This window comes from Alosa pseudoharengus, unplaced genomic scaffold (genome assembly GCF_046254945.1).
Source record: "Alosa pseudoharengus isolate Yale_2024_CS ecotype anadromous, Long Island Sound unplaced genomic scaffold, YU_APseudo_1.1 YU_APseudo_1.1_scf_18, whole genome shotgun sequence".
Lineage (NCBI taxonomy): Eukaryota > Metazoa > Chordata > Actinopteri > Clupeiformes > Clupeidae > Alosa > Alosa pseudoharengus.
The window spans coordinates 31,894,952-31,911,641 of record NW_027468650.1 but is presented as its reverse complement, the minus strand read 5'-3'; the positions used below and the strand labels follow the sequence as shown (position 1 = coordinate 31,911,641).

Here is a 16,690-nt window from a genome sequence, read left to right as displayed (position 1 = left end):
ATTCAACAATCAAACAATCATCAAACAATATTCAAACCTAAACAATTGCACCCTAGACTAAGCTATGAACCTTTTTAACCAGATAAGTCATACATTAGTCCTTTGAGGATAGGCTATATTCAGTGCAATTTTACTATTAGCTCTGTGGTCATTGTAAGGGCCAGCTATTATGCTAGGATATCGTTTTCAAGACAGTGGCTTCCCATATCTGTGAAAGTATGATGTGATCATACTTGCATATGTTATGTCAGCCTATATGTCAAGGAAAAATAATTTGTGTCTCATATTGTTACATTCATGTCACCTGAAACATGATGGTAGACATCTATCATCGATGATTGCTTTTTGTTTTGAATAGATAGCTCAGTTGATGCTTGTGGATGCCATGATCAACTTTTGATTCTTTGATATGGAAACCAAGTTAATTATTTTGGGCTATAACATTAGAATTTCAGCTCAAAGTTGGATACCATGTAGAAATGTGCTGCAATTTCAAAACTCATGAACGGCCTACTGTAGGCCTGGAGAAGAATGCTTCATATTGTCGTGTCCGGTAAAGTCTGCTGTTTATTCGGATGGTTTGCCCTGTGTTGTGAATCGTTCGTGAGATATGCCATCAAGTAATGGGTTGAGATGGACGAAGCGCATTGTGCAGAATGGAAATATGACTAAATTCCATGTATGTCCAACGTTAATTTTCTCGCGAACCGTTTATCACAGCACCTAGCCGCTAATAGCCGGTTTGCTTTCATGTGATAAGATATAGGCTACTCTGTGAGCAATTCAACAGGGGAAAATGGATGTGCATTTTTTACATATTTTTAGGGGGGCTTTTGATCATCTTAGGGTGGCTTCACAGTTTATAACAGTAGTGAGAAACAGATAAATCCGCAATATCCTCTAACCTCGCCTTAGTTGCATTCATGATTTCCTTTTATACGTTCGTTATAATTAAAAGGAGATCACTGTGCTCTGCCCGCTTGTCTCCGCTATTTTGAAAAAAAAAAAAATGAAAGCATCTCTAGGGTGACTGGTCCACGATAAGGAAATGTATTTTTTTCTCGAGACATGTCAAGTTATTACAAGTCAAAGAGGCAAAGTCCGAGTCAAGTCTCGAGTGAATAGTATTCAAGTCCAAGTCGCAAGTCATGCTGAATTTGATCAAGTCGAGTCTGAAGTCATTAAAATCATGACTCGAGTCTGACTCGAGTCCAAGTCATGTGACTCGAGTCCACATGTCTGCTATTGGCTAAATGTATTTGCTCACAGATTTTCTGCCTAATACTATAGGGTTATCATTTTAATTGTGATAGCCTTATAATTATTGACATATAGGGCTTTTCTCAATACAAAGTACGCTAAAGAACGGTCTCCCGTTCTTAAAAGTTCGAACTTGAAAAGTTAAGATTGTGAGTCGAGACTCTGGAGAACGCGAGGACACAGGACGCTCAATTTTTTTATAGTTTGAGACAGCAGCGTTCTTGCCAACGGCAGCTTCTCTCGGAACAGCTCGGGAGTCTAGTCATTTACCTATTGCTATTGGTCTACCCAGTATTTCTGACATTTACAATAAAATATATAATTCACCAGCTTGTTTAAGTTTGTTTCTCATTGATTTTTTTTTTTATTAAATATTAATAACAATGTATTCACTTGCCGATGGCGGGAACAACGTTCGCAGTTTAAGTGACAGTTATGATTAACGTTAGTTGTGAAGCCTGTAGCCTACCGTTTATAGCCTAAACATGGATCGGATTGTAGCAGCAATTATGATAGGTAGGCCTATTATGTATCAATGCTGTCATTTCTCTTATGTGAGTGTCACGGCTGAGCTGACGTAATGCATTGTGGAATCTTCAAGCCACCAAGTCACCACCCGATGCATCCTTGATAAAACCAGAGAATGTCTAATAAGGGGAGAACTGCCACTCTCGGAAAACTTCCGGTTTCTGAACTGGTTGCAGTTCCTTCTGTGGTTCCACATGAGGGCGCTCGTCCACGAGTGCAGAATGCATGGAGGTCTATGGAGCTGTACCCCTCAAAATCCACTTTTCTCGGGATATAATTTTTTTTCAAGTAATTTGAGTATTGTATTCGAAAGGGGATGCAAAGCAAATACACTTGGTTGAGTATTATATTTTTTAAAGTCACTTAATTGTTCTAAAAAGCCTTTCAAATGTGTCAATGATGTCATTCATTAGCACAATGCTAGCGTGTTATGTGCAACAACGACCCAACCTGTAAGAAATCAAAAGGACATAAGTACTCGTTCATTCAACTTTTGACCTATAACCCATGTTGAAGTTATACAAACTACAATCAAATCTGAGATTTGTCAACGACAATCAGGTGAAAGAGACAAATTTAGCCGTCTAGCTCCATTGACTCCCATTCATTCTGCACTCATGGCGATCGCCCCCAGTGGAACTCTGGTGGAACTGCATCCAAAATTCGGTACAATGGGACTTAATACGGAGTGGCAAGGCTCTCCGTAGACGGGCTCTGATAAAACCAACGATTCGAGAACACTTCCGGGAATTTTATGCGTTCTTGAATAAATGCGAACTTGTGAATTGGAACAGTACTTCGGCGGTGATTGATGACGTTTCAGAACGATTTTCAAGTTCATGAGAACACAAGTATAGAAAAGAACGCATATTGAGAAAAGCCCATAGTCGTTGTTTGCTTCTTTTGTTGATATAGCCTACATTTGATGAATAGTCTACTGTAGTAGCCTAGCTGATTGGAAATGGAGAGCAATTTGTCAAAGGTGTTTTCAATGAATTCTGTTATAAAGACAATATAATATAAAGTAGTTGGTCATACTGTATGTGTATCTGTACAGTGGCAAGGGCTTTTCTTAATGATGTAGCGTGTCTAAATGAGGAAGCCCTCACACGTGGGCGCAAGCGTAAATTTGCATTCAGTTGGTCCACCACGCCTACTATCGCTGTTTTATAGAAATAGCCGTGTTTCCCCATTCGAAAAAGAAAACGTTTACTTCACTGTCTATATCAAAAGTGGTTGTTCACTTTGAGTGTGAAATACCCCTCAGGTCATCACATTGTTACCTGAATAAACTTCCCCATAAACAACCTTTCCCAGAACATGAATGAAATCCCATCACACCACCCCTTTAAGAGTACATCATTGTGTCAAAACCATAATCAGAATGTCATCTTCATTTCATCTCAGGGAAACCACCTACATTTACGTTTAAGCTTATTTGAATTGAGCCCAGAAGGAATATTGTGAAGTAAAAAAATAAATAAAAAAATCACACAGCACTGAGTGAAGGGAATCTGTATCAGTCATCATGTTCATCATTGTGTGTATTTGGTTAGATGATTATAGCAGTGGTTGAAAGTCCATTAGCAGCATATTGCATTTTGAAAGCTCCAGGCCTCCGGGCCTTCAGCCCTTTACGATTTTAATGTCAACAGATTGGCATAGATACCCACTTTATGGTCTGGTTATGTGCATAACAACATACATATTTCTGTGGGCACAGAATCCATAATGTTAGTCTACCCTAAAGATGTCAAGTAATGTAAAGATGTTGGAGGTTTCAACATTACAAGACCAAACACAGCACTGCATATTGCAGTGGTTTGTGTGTGCATAAATATATACCGTGTACATTACTTCTGCTCCCTGCAGCAGCTATTTAACATTGCTTTAAGAGAGAACTCAAGAACGTAAACAAAAACATGAAGTCCTTTTGGTGCTAACCACACTGTGCGGTCATGTTTGACCTATACTCTTGCATTTGGATAAAGTTCCTCCTACCCGGAGGAAGGTGGAACAGAAGTTGCAGGAGAACAACATGAAGGAGGCATGGGACGGCATAAAGGCTATCACTGGCCTGAAGAAGAGCAGCAGCTCTGGCGAGGGGGACCTGGACAGGGCGAACTAGTTGAACCACTTCTACAACAGGTTTGACTGCCCTGCTCCAGCTCCAATGGAAGTGGTCTGTCCACCACCCCCGGCTGACTCAGGCACTGCTCTTGTTTGCGTGCCTGCCCTACCCCCACCTCCCATCCTGGTGACACCCAATGACCTAAGCCACCATCACCTCACACTCTGCCCCCGCCTGACGCCTCCTTGCCTGTGCCTGTTGAGGCGTCCACGACTCTGGCAGCCTTGACAGGGACATCAAGGAGGTGGTCATCCCCCAGCCCCAGCCCCCACCACCACACCCCCTCAATAACAGTGCAACACTCACCTCCACCATCACAGGCTATCGTACCCCCACCATCACTGGATATTGCACCCCTCCCCCACATGGCGATCACGAACAATGAGGCGACAACAACTTCAGTCAACAGCCATCAGACACACAGATCCCAGATGCACCCCTCCCCTTCCACCCCCATCATCATAGCAAATCAAGTGAGAGCTAAAGAAGCTAAAGAAACTGCACACGAATAAGGCAGCGGGGCCTGACAGACTGTGTCCAAGGCTACTCAAGGCCTGTGCTGCTGAACTGGGGGAGCCACTGAAGCACATCTTCAATCTGAGTCTACACCTTGGACAAGTTACAACACTGTGGAAGACATCATGTCTCACCCCTGTCCCTAAAAAGCCACATCCTAGTGAGCTTAATGACTACAGACCTGTCGCTCTAACATCACGTGATGAAGACAATGGAGCGATTGGTCTTAGGTATGCTCAGACCCCAGGTACGCCATGCACTAGACCCGTTACAGTTTGCATACCAGGAGAAAGTGGGCGTGGACGATGCCATCACTTATCTTCTACACAGGACACATTCTCACCTAGACAAGGGGAAAAGTGCTGTGAGAATCATGTTCTTTGATTTCTCAAGTGCTTTTAACACCATCCAACCCCTCAGACTGGGAGACAAGCTCTTGCAGATGGGGTGGACGCTCTGGTACACCTGGTAACCTGGATTACAGATTACCTGACTGAGCGACCACAGTTCATCAGACTGAAGAACTGTCTCTCTGACACTGTGATCAGCAGCACCGGAGCACCACAGGGAACTGTGCTCTCTCCAGTCCTGTTCACCCTGTACACATCTGACTTCTGCATGTGGCATGACGTTTTCTGTCGATACTGCAATTGTGGGGTGTATCAGGAACGGGCAGGAGGAGGAGTACAGGAGCCTGGTGGAGGACTTTGTGCAATGGGGCAAACTCAATCATCTCCAACTCAACACTTCAAAGACCAAGGAGATGGTGGTGGATTTCCGCAGGTCTAAGCCCACTCTGCTACCAGTCTCCATTGATGGGGTCAATGTCGAGGTGGTAAGCACCTAGAAGTACCTGGGTCTCCACCTTGACAACAAACTGGACTGGTCAGCCAACACTGATGCACTCTACAAGAAAGGGCAGAGCAAGCTGTACTTCCTGAGGAGGTTGCGCTCCTTCAATGTGTGCAGCAAGCTCCTCAGGATGTTCTACCAGTCTGTTGTTGACAGCGTCCTCTTCTATGCAGTGGTATGTTGGGGAGGAAGCACAAAGAAGAAGGATGCAGGGCGACTTGACAGGCTGGTAAGGAAAGCTGGCTCTGTAGTGGGAGCTGAACTGGAGTGCATCACTTCAATAGCTGAGAAAAGGACCCTGAACAAACTGATCAACATCTTGACTTGGACAATGAGTGTCATCCACTCCACAACACTACTGTTAAGCAGAAGAGCCTGATCAGCTAGAGACTTCGCTCACTGCCTTGCACAACAGACAGACTGAGGAAGTAATTTGTCCCCAGGGCCATTGAACTGTTCAATGCTTCACTTAAGGGAAGAGGAGAAATAGACTTCTCCGCATAGTTCGTCTGCCTCTTCACCACCTCCATGTCTTGAACTGTCTGTCCACTAGCCACTTTTTACCACTGTCTTCTGCCTCACTGTTTGCGTGCTATATTCAGGGTGCGATTTGTAGGGGGGGATGGTGAGGATTTCCCCCCCTCTGGTTTTCCTATCCCTACCTCTGCTAAATTATTTTTATCGTCGGGGGGGACAACATTTATCCCCCTCTGCCCCTCATATTGATTAATGCTACTTCATATAAGTACATGTAAAGCACTGCAACGTGAGAACAGTCTAGTAGGCTAGCCTACATAATAATCTGACATCAGAAACGCTGCGTGATAACTTAATTTGGCCTTGATCGTGCAGGACATTTCAGAATGTCGAGTGTGTAATCCATCATACGACAAATGAAAAATGAAAGAAAACGAGAAGGATTCAGTGAAGCATAATGTTTAAGAACCTTCAAAATTAGAAAACTGATGCAACTGAGATGGAGGACAACTGCACGTAGAGTAGAACGTAGGCCTTTTGTCCGAAGGAACTTACATTAAATGAGGAGATATTTGCTGAATGTCACAAAAAGCAACAAAAAAGCAACAAAAAAATTGCTTGGCATCGCTTATTCAATGGCTCTCTACCGAAACACCTGTAGTTTGCGGAGGACGAACGAGAAAGCACTCGTTTGATAAATCAGCCAGTAGTAGACAAATTACTTGAAATAATCTGTACTGCAAAAACGAATGTTGGTGGGTATTTAAACTATCTAGCGGGTGTTTTAACAGCTGCAAGAAATAGAAGCTTCATGGTCTTTATGTTCTGGTTCGTAAATTATTTTCATAAAACTTCAAGTTGCCCTTTATTTCAAGTTGCTATTTATTTTCTGTAGGCTACAATAAACACATTTATTTTTTCAACTTTTGCAATATTACGCACTTGGCTACTGAACGCAAATCAGCAGGAGAGAGAATGCACGTAGCCTACGCAGCGTGTAGCGCAATGTGTAGGGCCTAGGCTATTTGGTTACCAACTAACACTGTTAGCCAATTCACTAACATAAGACTTCAGTGCCATCATATACAACGTTTTTTTACACAACAAATACAGAAAGGATGGAGGCAGCAAAAGTAGAGGTCATTTCAGATGGGGCAAGAACAAGGTGAATTTGTATGCTTGTCAAAACGTAGTCCTACCCTGCATTAGAGGAGCTGATCATCATACCAAGCACACTTGCTGTTTAAAGTCATACACCACGGTAAACTAAAACTAAAATCTTACAAAGGTTTTTTTTTTTTTTTTTTTTTTTGGGGGGGGGGGGGGTTTACAAACTTATTCAAAATCCTCCCCCCCTCTGCAATTGTGCAACCTTTACTTAAGAAACCTAACCTTGAGCCCAGTGACATGAAGAATTATAGGCCTATTTCTAAATTACCTTTTCTGTCAAAGATACTAGAAAAGGTTGTCCTCTCTCAGGTTTCTTCTTATCTGAGTGAGTTCAATATATGTGATAAATTCCAATCAGGTTTTAGATCTCTGCACAGCACTGAATCGGCCTTGCTTAAAGTCCAAAACGACATTCTCTTAGCAGTTGATTCTGGATCTTGTGCCCTCTTGGTGCTTCTTGATCTGAGTGCAGCATTTGACACCATTGACCATAACATCCTATTAAAACGCTTGGAGGATGAAGTTGGTCTCCAGGGTTCTGTTTTGCAATGGTTCTCTTCTTATCTTAGTGATCGATCATTTTCAGTTAGTTTAGGCAATTTCTCCTCTTCCTCTGCCCTTATAAAATGTGGTGTTCCTCAGGGTTCCATTTTGGGCCCTCTTCTATTCTCTCTTTATATGCTACCCCTTGGCTCAATTTTTAAAAAGTATAACATTCAGTATCACTGCTATGCAGATGACACTCAGTTTTACCTGCCTGTTAACACTAATGGCATTTGTTCTTTGGAGAATATTTTTAACTGTCTCAGTGACATCAAATGCTGGATGGCAAGAAATTTTCTTCAACTGAACGAAAGTAAAACTGATATAATTATTTTTGGCCTTCCAAGCGATGTTTCTATCTTGAAAAATGCACTAGGACCTCTCTCTGCAAACTGCCACAGTGAAGTAAAGAATCTTGGGGTTTTCTTTGACTCCTCTTTAAATTTTCATAAGCAAGTAAATAGTGTGGTCAAAGGCAGCTTTTTTCAGTTAAGAACCATTGCAAAACTGAAGCCCTTTTTGTCCTTCTCCGATCTTGAAACTCTTATACATGCTTTCATAACTTCTAGACTAGATTATTGTAATTCCTTATATGCAGGCCTGACCCACTCCACTCTCAACAGACTTCAGCTAGTTCAAAATGCAGCAGCTAGATTATTAAGTGGCTCTAAGAAACGTGAGCATATAACTCCTGTGTTGGCTAAGCTGCACTGGTTACCTGTGGAGCACAGAGTTAAGTTTAAAATTTTACTTTTTGTCTTCAAAGCCCTCAGTGGTCTGGCACCTAGTTACATAGGTGACCTACTAATTCCTTACAGCACTCCAAGATCACTTAGGTCTTCATCTCAGAATCTTCTCTATATCCCCAAAACACGCCTTAAAACTAAGGGTGATGGAGCCTTCTCTGTTGTTTCCCCCCAACTCTTGAATAGTCTACCTGTACATATTAAGTCCTCTCCAACCATTGACTGCTTTAAGTCTAACTTAAAGACTTTCATTTTCTCCCAAGCTTTTAATCTACCTTAATACCCCCCCACACACACACACACACACACTCTTTATTCTTTATTTTATTTTTGACCAACTTGTTTATTATTATTTCAATTATTTATTTATTTTCCCCCCATGTTATGTGATTATTGTTGTTGTACCATTGTCATTGTTTTATGTTTGTTTGTAAGCACTTTGGTTCAACTCAGTTGTTTTTAAATGTGCTATAGAAATAAAGTTGACTTGACTTGGTTTTTACACAAATCGCACCCTGGCTATATTAGCACATATGCACAACCCCTCCCTCCATGCCACAGCCGAACTGTGACCACACTTATACCTTCCTTAATATATATATATATATATATATATATATATATATATATATATATATATATATATATATATATATATATAGACTTTATTCTTGCACTGTTGCACTTACTCATTTGCACAATCATCATGACACTCATTCACACAGAGCACCTTACCTTACCTTACCTTATGCACAGAGAATCACAGGCTCAGTCCCTGCCTCAGTCATTGCAAGCACATCTTGTTTGATTAATCACCCACTATGTGGATACTGTTTTTTAGAATTGTGTTATTTAGTATAATTTGTATTTTAGTATATTTAGTATTTAGTATATATTTATTTTCTACTGTCCTGTGCTTAGTTGTGTTTTTATATTATATACATTTAATTACTTTCTGCTGTTAGTGAATGTGTGTGTGTTGTCTGTATGCTACTGTGACCTTGAATTTCCCCTGGGGATCAATAAAGTATCTATCTATCTATCTATCTATCTATCATCTACCCTACTTCAGACATGTGAGTGAATCATAGCCAGTCTCAATATTGCCTCACTGACGGTGCTGTGCTTTATTTAAAAGATTTCCGAAAATGCAGCAGTCATGCATTTCGTGACTTAGTCACTTCATGGGTCAAAGTTCCATCCACTGATTCACTGACACACTTCCTCTGTTTCAGCTACTGTAAGCCTCTCCTATGAGAAAGGGACTCCCTGCAAGAAACGCGCAAACGCACACTCACCCAATATAAGGAAGTACCACAAGGCCGATGATCAGGACTCCAATGCGAAGCACAGAGCTGGGTGTCAGGACAAATGTTTTCTTCAGTGTCATGAGCCAGCCTGTCAAGCAAGCACGGACACACACTGTGGCGCACACACACACACACACACATCCCCGCACACAGAGAGAGCATTAAATAAACCCTTTCATCCTTCCAAATACTACATGCATGCTTCCCAAATATCATAACATCCAGTCTAAAATATATTTGTCAATACCGCCTTACCTGGCAGGGGGAAAAAGGAGAAGATCCTCAGAGGGGTGACGCAGAGTCGGGCAAATGACGCATCGACTCCAATAATGTTCACCAAGATGCTCTCCGATACTCCAGGACTCCAGAACAATATGAAACACATCTGGACAATGCAGAGCAAGATTCACCCATCATGCAATTGTGTTCCACTGATTGAGCTTTGTTCAATTACAACCCCACCTGTTTTTACCATGCAAGAAATGGTGATGTAATGACAGCATATCTGGATCTGTTTAGTCTAAGTCAGTGTTTCTCAAACACACCACTCCCACCTTAACTAATATTAGGAGGTAGTGGTACGCTTATTCAAAGTGTGTCCACGTCTGTGCGAGAGAAACAGAAACTACTTGAGCTGCACAGATAACGTGTATTGGCTGTAGATAACAATATTTAATATAACAAAATGGATTCCTGCAACCGTCCATAAAAAAAGACCATAGAGACTGGATAATCCACTGTATAGCACTGAGCATTGTATTTAGTCAGATTCAACCTGCTCAAAAGTGACAGTAGCCTAATCATTCTTTCTCTTTTGGAAAGATCTCCAGATCAGTAGTTGATGCTACTTACCATAATCAAAAGCTGGTGTGTTCTCGAACATTGAAACATTCAAATAAAAAAAGAAAAAGCATGTAAATATTTTCCCAATTTGCCTACCAGTGTATGATGGGTTCATGAGGAAAACTTTGCAACGCAATGGCCAAAGTCTGCCCCCATATAATTGCTGCTGTTTTGGGTAGTATTTCTCATGCAAGCATCAACCATGATGAGTAACGCAATTAAACCATTGTAATTGCATTGGCAATTTTACCTTAAGCAATCCTCTGATGTGCTGATTTCACTGAAGTTTTTTTGTGAACGTTTCACAACTACTGGAAATTTTGGATTCATTAATTTGACAGATTGTTAGCAGCTGGCATAGACATAAGACCACAGACCAATTACTAGGTAAACAAATTTGTTTAGTGAAAACAATGTTGTTAACACTGTCAGATCATGTTGACCGACAACACCATAATTAGATAGGAGGTTGTATCCATACATACCTCTATAGATTAGTACATGTAAAATATATACATACAGTCTAATTAGTCATAGCATAATGTTTTTTCGTTTCAATTCTGCATCATGTTTTGTCTGATGTCTCAAAAATGACTGTTGCTGTGGGGAAAATGTTGAGTCTACAAAAAAAAAAAAAAAAAAAGGCATAAGCTAGAGCCAACAAATGTGGTCCAAATTCAAACTGTTCATTGCTTCCCACAAAAATACAAAGGTCTCATTTCACAACCCATCACTTCACATCACCACAAAATCACCAAACAATTGTCTCTGCATTCCACTGTCTAAAACAGAGCCTTTGCGTGTATGAGTATGAGTGTGAGTGTGAGTGTGTATTACTGGATGCAATCTTGTATCATCTGCTCTAGGGCAACTTTGTATGTTTGTGTACCTGTGTGCACACTTGAGCTTGCCTTTTCCAGGCTAAAGTGTTTTTACAGGTGTGTTAGGGACATGTTACAACAAAGCCAAACAATGTTTCAACAATCTAGGACTGGACCCAACCTCTCACTCGCTTCTCTCTCTCTCTCTTGGGCTGTCTCTCTGTGTGGCTGGACTGAGCGTGCTCTGAGCAGCCATGGAGGACTGTGATTGGCAACAGGCCCTGCCCTGTTTGTTTACCATGCCGTGCAGCCACATCTGGCAACCTGGGTTTCTCGATCCCCACCCACTGCCCCAGGCCCCAGCCACCAACATCCTGTTTTTGAAGCGTGAAAAACTGTTTCGACAAACACAATTACAGCAGCAGTGCTCTTCGGAGCCCCAGAATGCACTCAAGGTTGCCGTTGTTGTTGTTGTCGTCGTCGCCGCTGCTGCCATTTGGTTTCTATCTTCTACCTCTTTCTCTCATTTCATCTGAGGTCAAAAACAAGCACAGAGCTTAAAAGAATGCAGGGAACTGGGCAGACTGGTGGTTTTTAGTTAATAAATCATGATCTGTCAGGGGTTACACGGACTCATCTTCATTTCATGTGGGAAGACAGTCAGGCTGGTTTTGCAATATTCTGCATAATGCAACCACAGGTGCACTCACGCATAAAAGACTGAGGGACCAAAACACAATTACAATTTACCTGTTGACACATGGTTTTGAGTCATGTACACACACACAACCGCTTTTCCTTGTGAATTCCTGTTTTATGAGGAAAACTCTGTGAAACAGCTCATGGAAAGAAGAGAAGGGAACAATTTTACGCAAATATATGCCCTCAAGTGACAACCACTTGGTACGTTTGGCATAAGTATAGCTATGGTGACAATCCCACACTGTGCATTATGAATTGTGCTGGAGCAGAGATACTTTCAAAAACATTACACCTTCTTGTTTTTCTCCTGTCAACTCTAATCATGCAGCAGAAATGTGACCTGCATTCTTTTAAATACACAAAACAGGCCTGTCATGCTGTCTGCTCTGCAAGCTTCAAAAAACACTGTTCAGCAAGTTCTTGTTTTGAAGTGTAAAAGATTTCATCTCCAGTTAGTAGAGATGCAAGACTGCACCTCTGTGTATTGAATTGGCACATCATAATAATCTCACACAAGCCTCTATATGCACAAGTAAAATCTTTAACATACAATATAACCTGACCCACAGGGATCTTAAACTTCAAGTCTGAGGGACAAGCGTATTCTCTGCCACATTTATTCCCAGCTATTTTACCAGCTGCACCCATCTCTGCCAGTACCTGTCCAAACCTACACTGTGTGTGCCACCCCATGATGGGACAATCCAGAGGCATGTACTCACCCAGTTGAAGGGCGTCAAACATGCAGCAACATGTGGGCTAATACCTTTAGGAAACAGGGAAAACAAAACTGCTCTGGCAAGTTATATAAGCCTCAGGACCAACTCAACCAATGCCCTCTCCATCCCTACTGCTAGGACTGCTGCTCCATCACTGCTCGGTGGGTTTCAGAGACTGCTGTTCCACTCCACTATGGACAAGGCTTGAGTCAGACACCAGTATAACACAACATCCAGGCTGAAGTCATTCTGCATGGCTATAAGCAGACATAACCGACCATGCCATGCTCACCAACAAGATTTCAGGTGTGATCAGCAGAAAGTTTACCAACCACTCCAGATCAACGACTGTCAGGTGGAAAGGCTAGAGAGTTTTAAATATCTTGGTGTTCATATTTCCGAAGATCTGACTTGGACCAAACATGGTGATTCACTGGTGAGAAAGGCATGCCAGTGTCTTTTTCACCTCAGACCATAGACTGTAAAAAATAGGCCTCAGACACCTGAAAGTACTTTAGGCTACATCAGCAAAGAACTTTTACAGAGCCACCATTGAAAGTATTATTACTGGGAATATAACAGCTAGGTATGGAAACAGCACTCAGCAAGACTGTAAAGCCCTAAAGAGAGTAGTGGGAACAGCTGAACGTACCACCAGGAGTGCACTACCCAACCTGGAGGAAATGTACTGTACATCAGGAGAGCAAAGTCCAGAGTAAAGAAAGAGATCCCAGAATTGTATGTGACCAATACATTTGAACTGAATTGAATTGTTTTCTTGTATATCTGCAAAGGCCTTCATCCAAGAATGCTTACAGTGCAGTAATTGTGGCCAATCGAAACGATAAGGGCTGACGTGCCGAACAATTCCTGTTCTAGGAGTTCAGATTCAAATACACAGCAGGAATGCTATGTGTACATGAGGTACTTCACATTCAGAGAACTGTGGTGAGAGTGTGTGTGAGTGTGAGTGTGAGTGTGGTCCTTATATGGGGTAAAAAAAAATTAAAATGTGGAAATGTTCAACTCTCAATAAAAACACACTGTGCAAAATTTTGAATTGTTCCTACAATATCTAGAGGTAGCTCAAGGCCTTTGAATATTTCCAGAATTGCTAATTTTTGCACCATTTTTGTACTATTTAAGAACACACAACAAAATAAAATGCAATATTGTTTGTTGGTCAGACTATATAATAAGGAGAATAGCAATAATATAATATAGCTGCAAGCAGCAATGAGGGGGCCAAGCAGGCCAGATTTGCCATGTAAGTCAATGCCGTTGCATCAGACATATAGCCTTAAGCAGTCACAGCAAGTTCCATGCCATACAACCCAAGATTGCTTGAGTTACAAGGTCAAGTTTCCCATCAAAACAGAACTGATTTTGTGGGGCTGAACCAGGGCTGAGTGTCGCCGCCCCCTCACCCAGCCAACCCACCGCCGCAATCGCCCGTGCCCGTCCCACCCTGCCCCACTCTTGCACGCACGGTTTAGAATTAACTGGATGGAACTCGCTGTCATCAGTTTCACATCAAAAATAAAAGATCGATTGAAATATTATCATGCTTGCTGTGATTTCAATGCCCCCATAGAGGTCAAAGGTCACCAAATTATTTGTGCATCATCAGGATGAACCAGACGGTTCTATGGGCTACCATTGACCTCCATTGCAGAATAATACAGCAACTACAGGCCAAAATACATTTTTGCCAATTACAGAGCCCCCTAGAGGTCAAAGGTCACCAAATTTCTTGAGCGTCCTCCTGGTGGGTCCTGAGGACCATGTACTAAGTTTGGTTTTGATACATGAAAGCGTTGCTGAGATATGAGCTCACTTCCTGTTTGGCGGCTTCATCGCAAATTCCGATTGGCTGTTACAGGCGAACGCTTCTGTCAATTGTTCCAGAAAAAAATACACTGATAAGGCATGGTCTGAAGATGGTCTCTGCCAATTTTGGTGAGGATCAGCTGAAATTTGTGACATGCGAATACTTATTCATGTTTTTGATTAAATCCAATATGGCGGCCGAATCAATTACGATGACATCACAAGTTGGCTTGGGTCGGCCTAAGGACTTCCAACAGTATTACCAGACACCACTAGTGCGTTTTAATTCTAAGCACAACAGCAGCTACAGGCCAAAAGGCATGTTTCTTAATTACAGCGCCCCCTAGAGGTCAAAGGTCACCAGATTTCTTGAGCGTCCCCCTGATTGGGTCCTGAGTCCATGCACCAAGTTTGACTTTGATACATGCAAGGGTTGCTGAGATATGAGCTCACTTCCCGTTTTGTGGCTTCCCCGCAAATTTTGATTGGCTGTTACGGGCGAACGGTAATACTTCCGAAGACGAAAAGTGATAACTTTTGTGAGGCTTGGTCTGAAGATGATCTGTGTAAAATTTGGTGGGAATCAGAGAAAGTATGTGACCCCTGATACATTTTAAGTGTTTTTGATGAAATCCAAAATGGCGGAAAATCCATCATGGCGGAAAATGACGTCATAGGGTGCGTTGAACTCGGCTTGGTCCAAGGATTCCAACGATACCCGACTTTTGAAAATCGGACCTACGGGTCAAAAGTTACGTGAGTGAACACACTTCCAACTTTGGCCTGTTGGTGGCACTAGAGGGTTCGAGTTGCCGACATGAAACTTGGTGACATGAATCATGGGACCGTCCCCAATTAGTGTGCCAAATTTCCCAACTTTTTACCAGACGGTTCTATGGGCTGCCATTGACTTCCATTGCATATAATAATAATAAATATAGCTGCAAGCAGCAATGAGGGGGCCAAGCAGAATAGGCCGGAGTAGCTACGGCGACAAGATAGAACTCAGCAGGCATCCGCGATTAACACTTTCAACAACTTTCACATCAAAACATAACTGACTTTGTAGGGCTGAAACAGGGCTGAGTTTTGCCACTGCTTCCGCCAGCCAGCCCCCCCCACCTAATCACGCCAGCCCGTCCCACCCCGTCCTGCCCTGCCCTGCTCTTGCACGCACGCATTAGAATTAACTGGATGGAACATGTTGTCATCAGTTTCACATCAAAAAATAAAAGATTGATAAAACACAACTACACATCAAAATGCAATATTGCTAATTGCAGCACCCCCTACAGGTCAAAGGTCACCAATTTTTTTGAGCGTCCTCCTACTGGGGTCATGAATATATGTAGTAAGTTTGGTTATGATACATGAAAGGGTTGCTGAGATATGAGCTCACTTCCTGTTTGGCGGCTTCGCCACCAATTTCGATTGGCTGTTACGGGCGAATGCTTTTGTCAATTGTTCCAAAAAGCAAGGCACTGATAAGGCATGGTCTGAAGATGGTCTCCGCCAATTTTGGTGAGGATCCGCTGAAATTTGTGACCTGCGAAAACTTTTTGATGTTTTTGATTAAATCCAATATGGCGGTCGAATAAATTACGATGACATCACAAGTTGGCTTGTGTCGGCCTAAGGACCTCTAACAGTATTATCAGACACCACTAGTGCGTTTTAATTCTAAGCACAACAGCAGCTACAGGCCAAAAGGCATGTTTCTTAATTAAAGCGCCCCTTAGAGGTCAAAGGTCACCAAATTTCTTGAGCTTCCCCCTGATGGGGTCCTGAGTCCATGGACTAAGTTTGGTTATGATAGACGAATGGGTTGCTGAGATATGAGCTCACTTCCTGTTTGGCGGCTTCGCCGCAAATTTCGATTGGCTGTTACGCGCGAACGGTTTTAGTTCCGAAGACAAAAAGCAATGCATTAATGAGGCATGGTCTGTAGATGATATCTGTGAAGTTTGGTGTCGATCGGATAAAATTTGTGACCTCTGATACGTTTTAAGGGATTTTGATGAAATCCAAAATGGCGGAAAATCCATCATGGCGGAAAATGACGTCATAGGGTGCGTTGAACTCGGCTTGGTCCAAGGATTCCAATGATACCTCATTTTTGACAATCGGGTAAACAGGTCAGAAGTTACGTGCGTGAACGCAAGTCCAATTTTGGCCTGTTGGTGGCGCTAGAGCGCTCAAGGTGCCGGTATGAAACTTGGTGAAATTAATCATGAGACTGTCC

At 42.2% G+C, this 16,690-nt stretch overlaps 1 protein-coding gene across 1 annotated transcript in view; it reads right to left on the bottom strand.

Annotated features, from left to right (window-relative positions):
• Positions 1-16,690, bottom strand: part of LOC143131358 (progressive ankylosis protein homolog) — a 32,927-nt gene that overhangs the window by 2,432 nt on the left and 13,805 nt on the right. Inside the window, exons 9-10 of the mRNA XM_076290953.1 lie at positions 9,789-9,918; positions 9,522-9,645 (exon numbers count right to left, since the gene is read on the bottom strand). Of these exons, the coding sequence (XP_076147068.1) occupies positions 9,522-9,645; positions 9,789-9,918 (254 nt within the window). The remainder of the gene's footprint in view (positions 1-9,521; positions 9,646-9,788; positions 9,919-16,690) is intronic.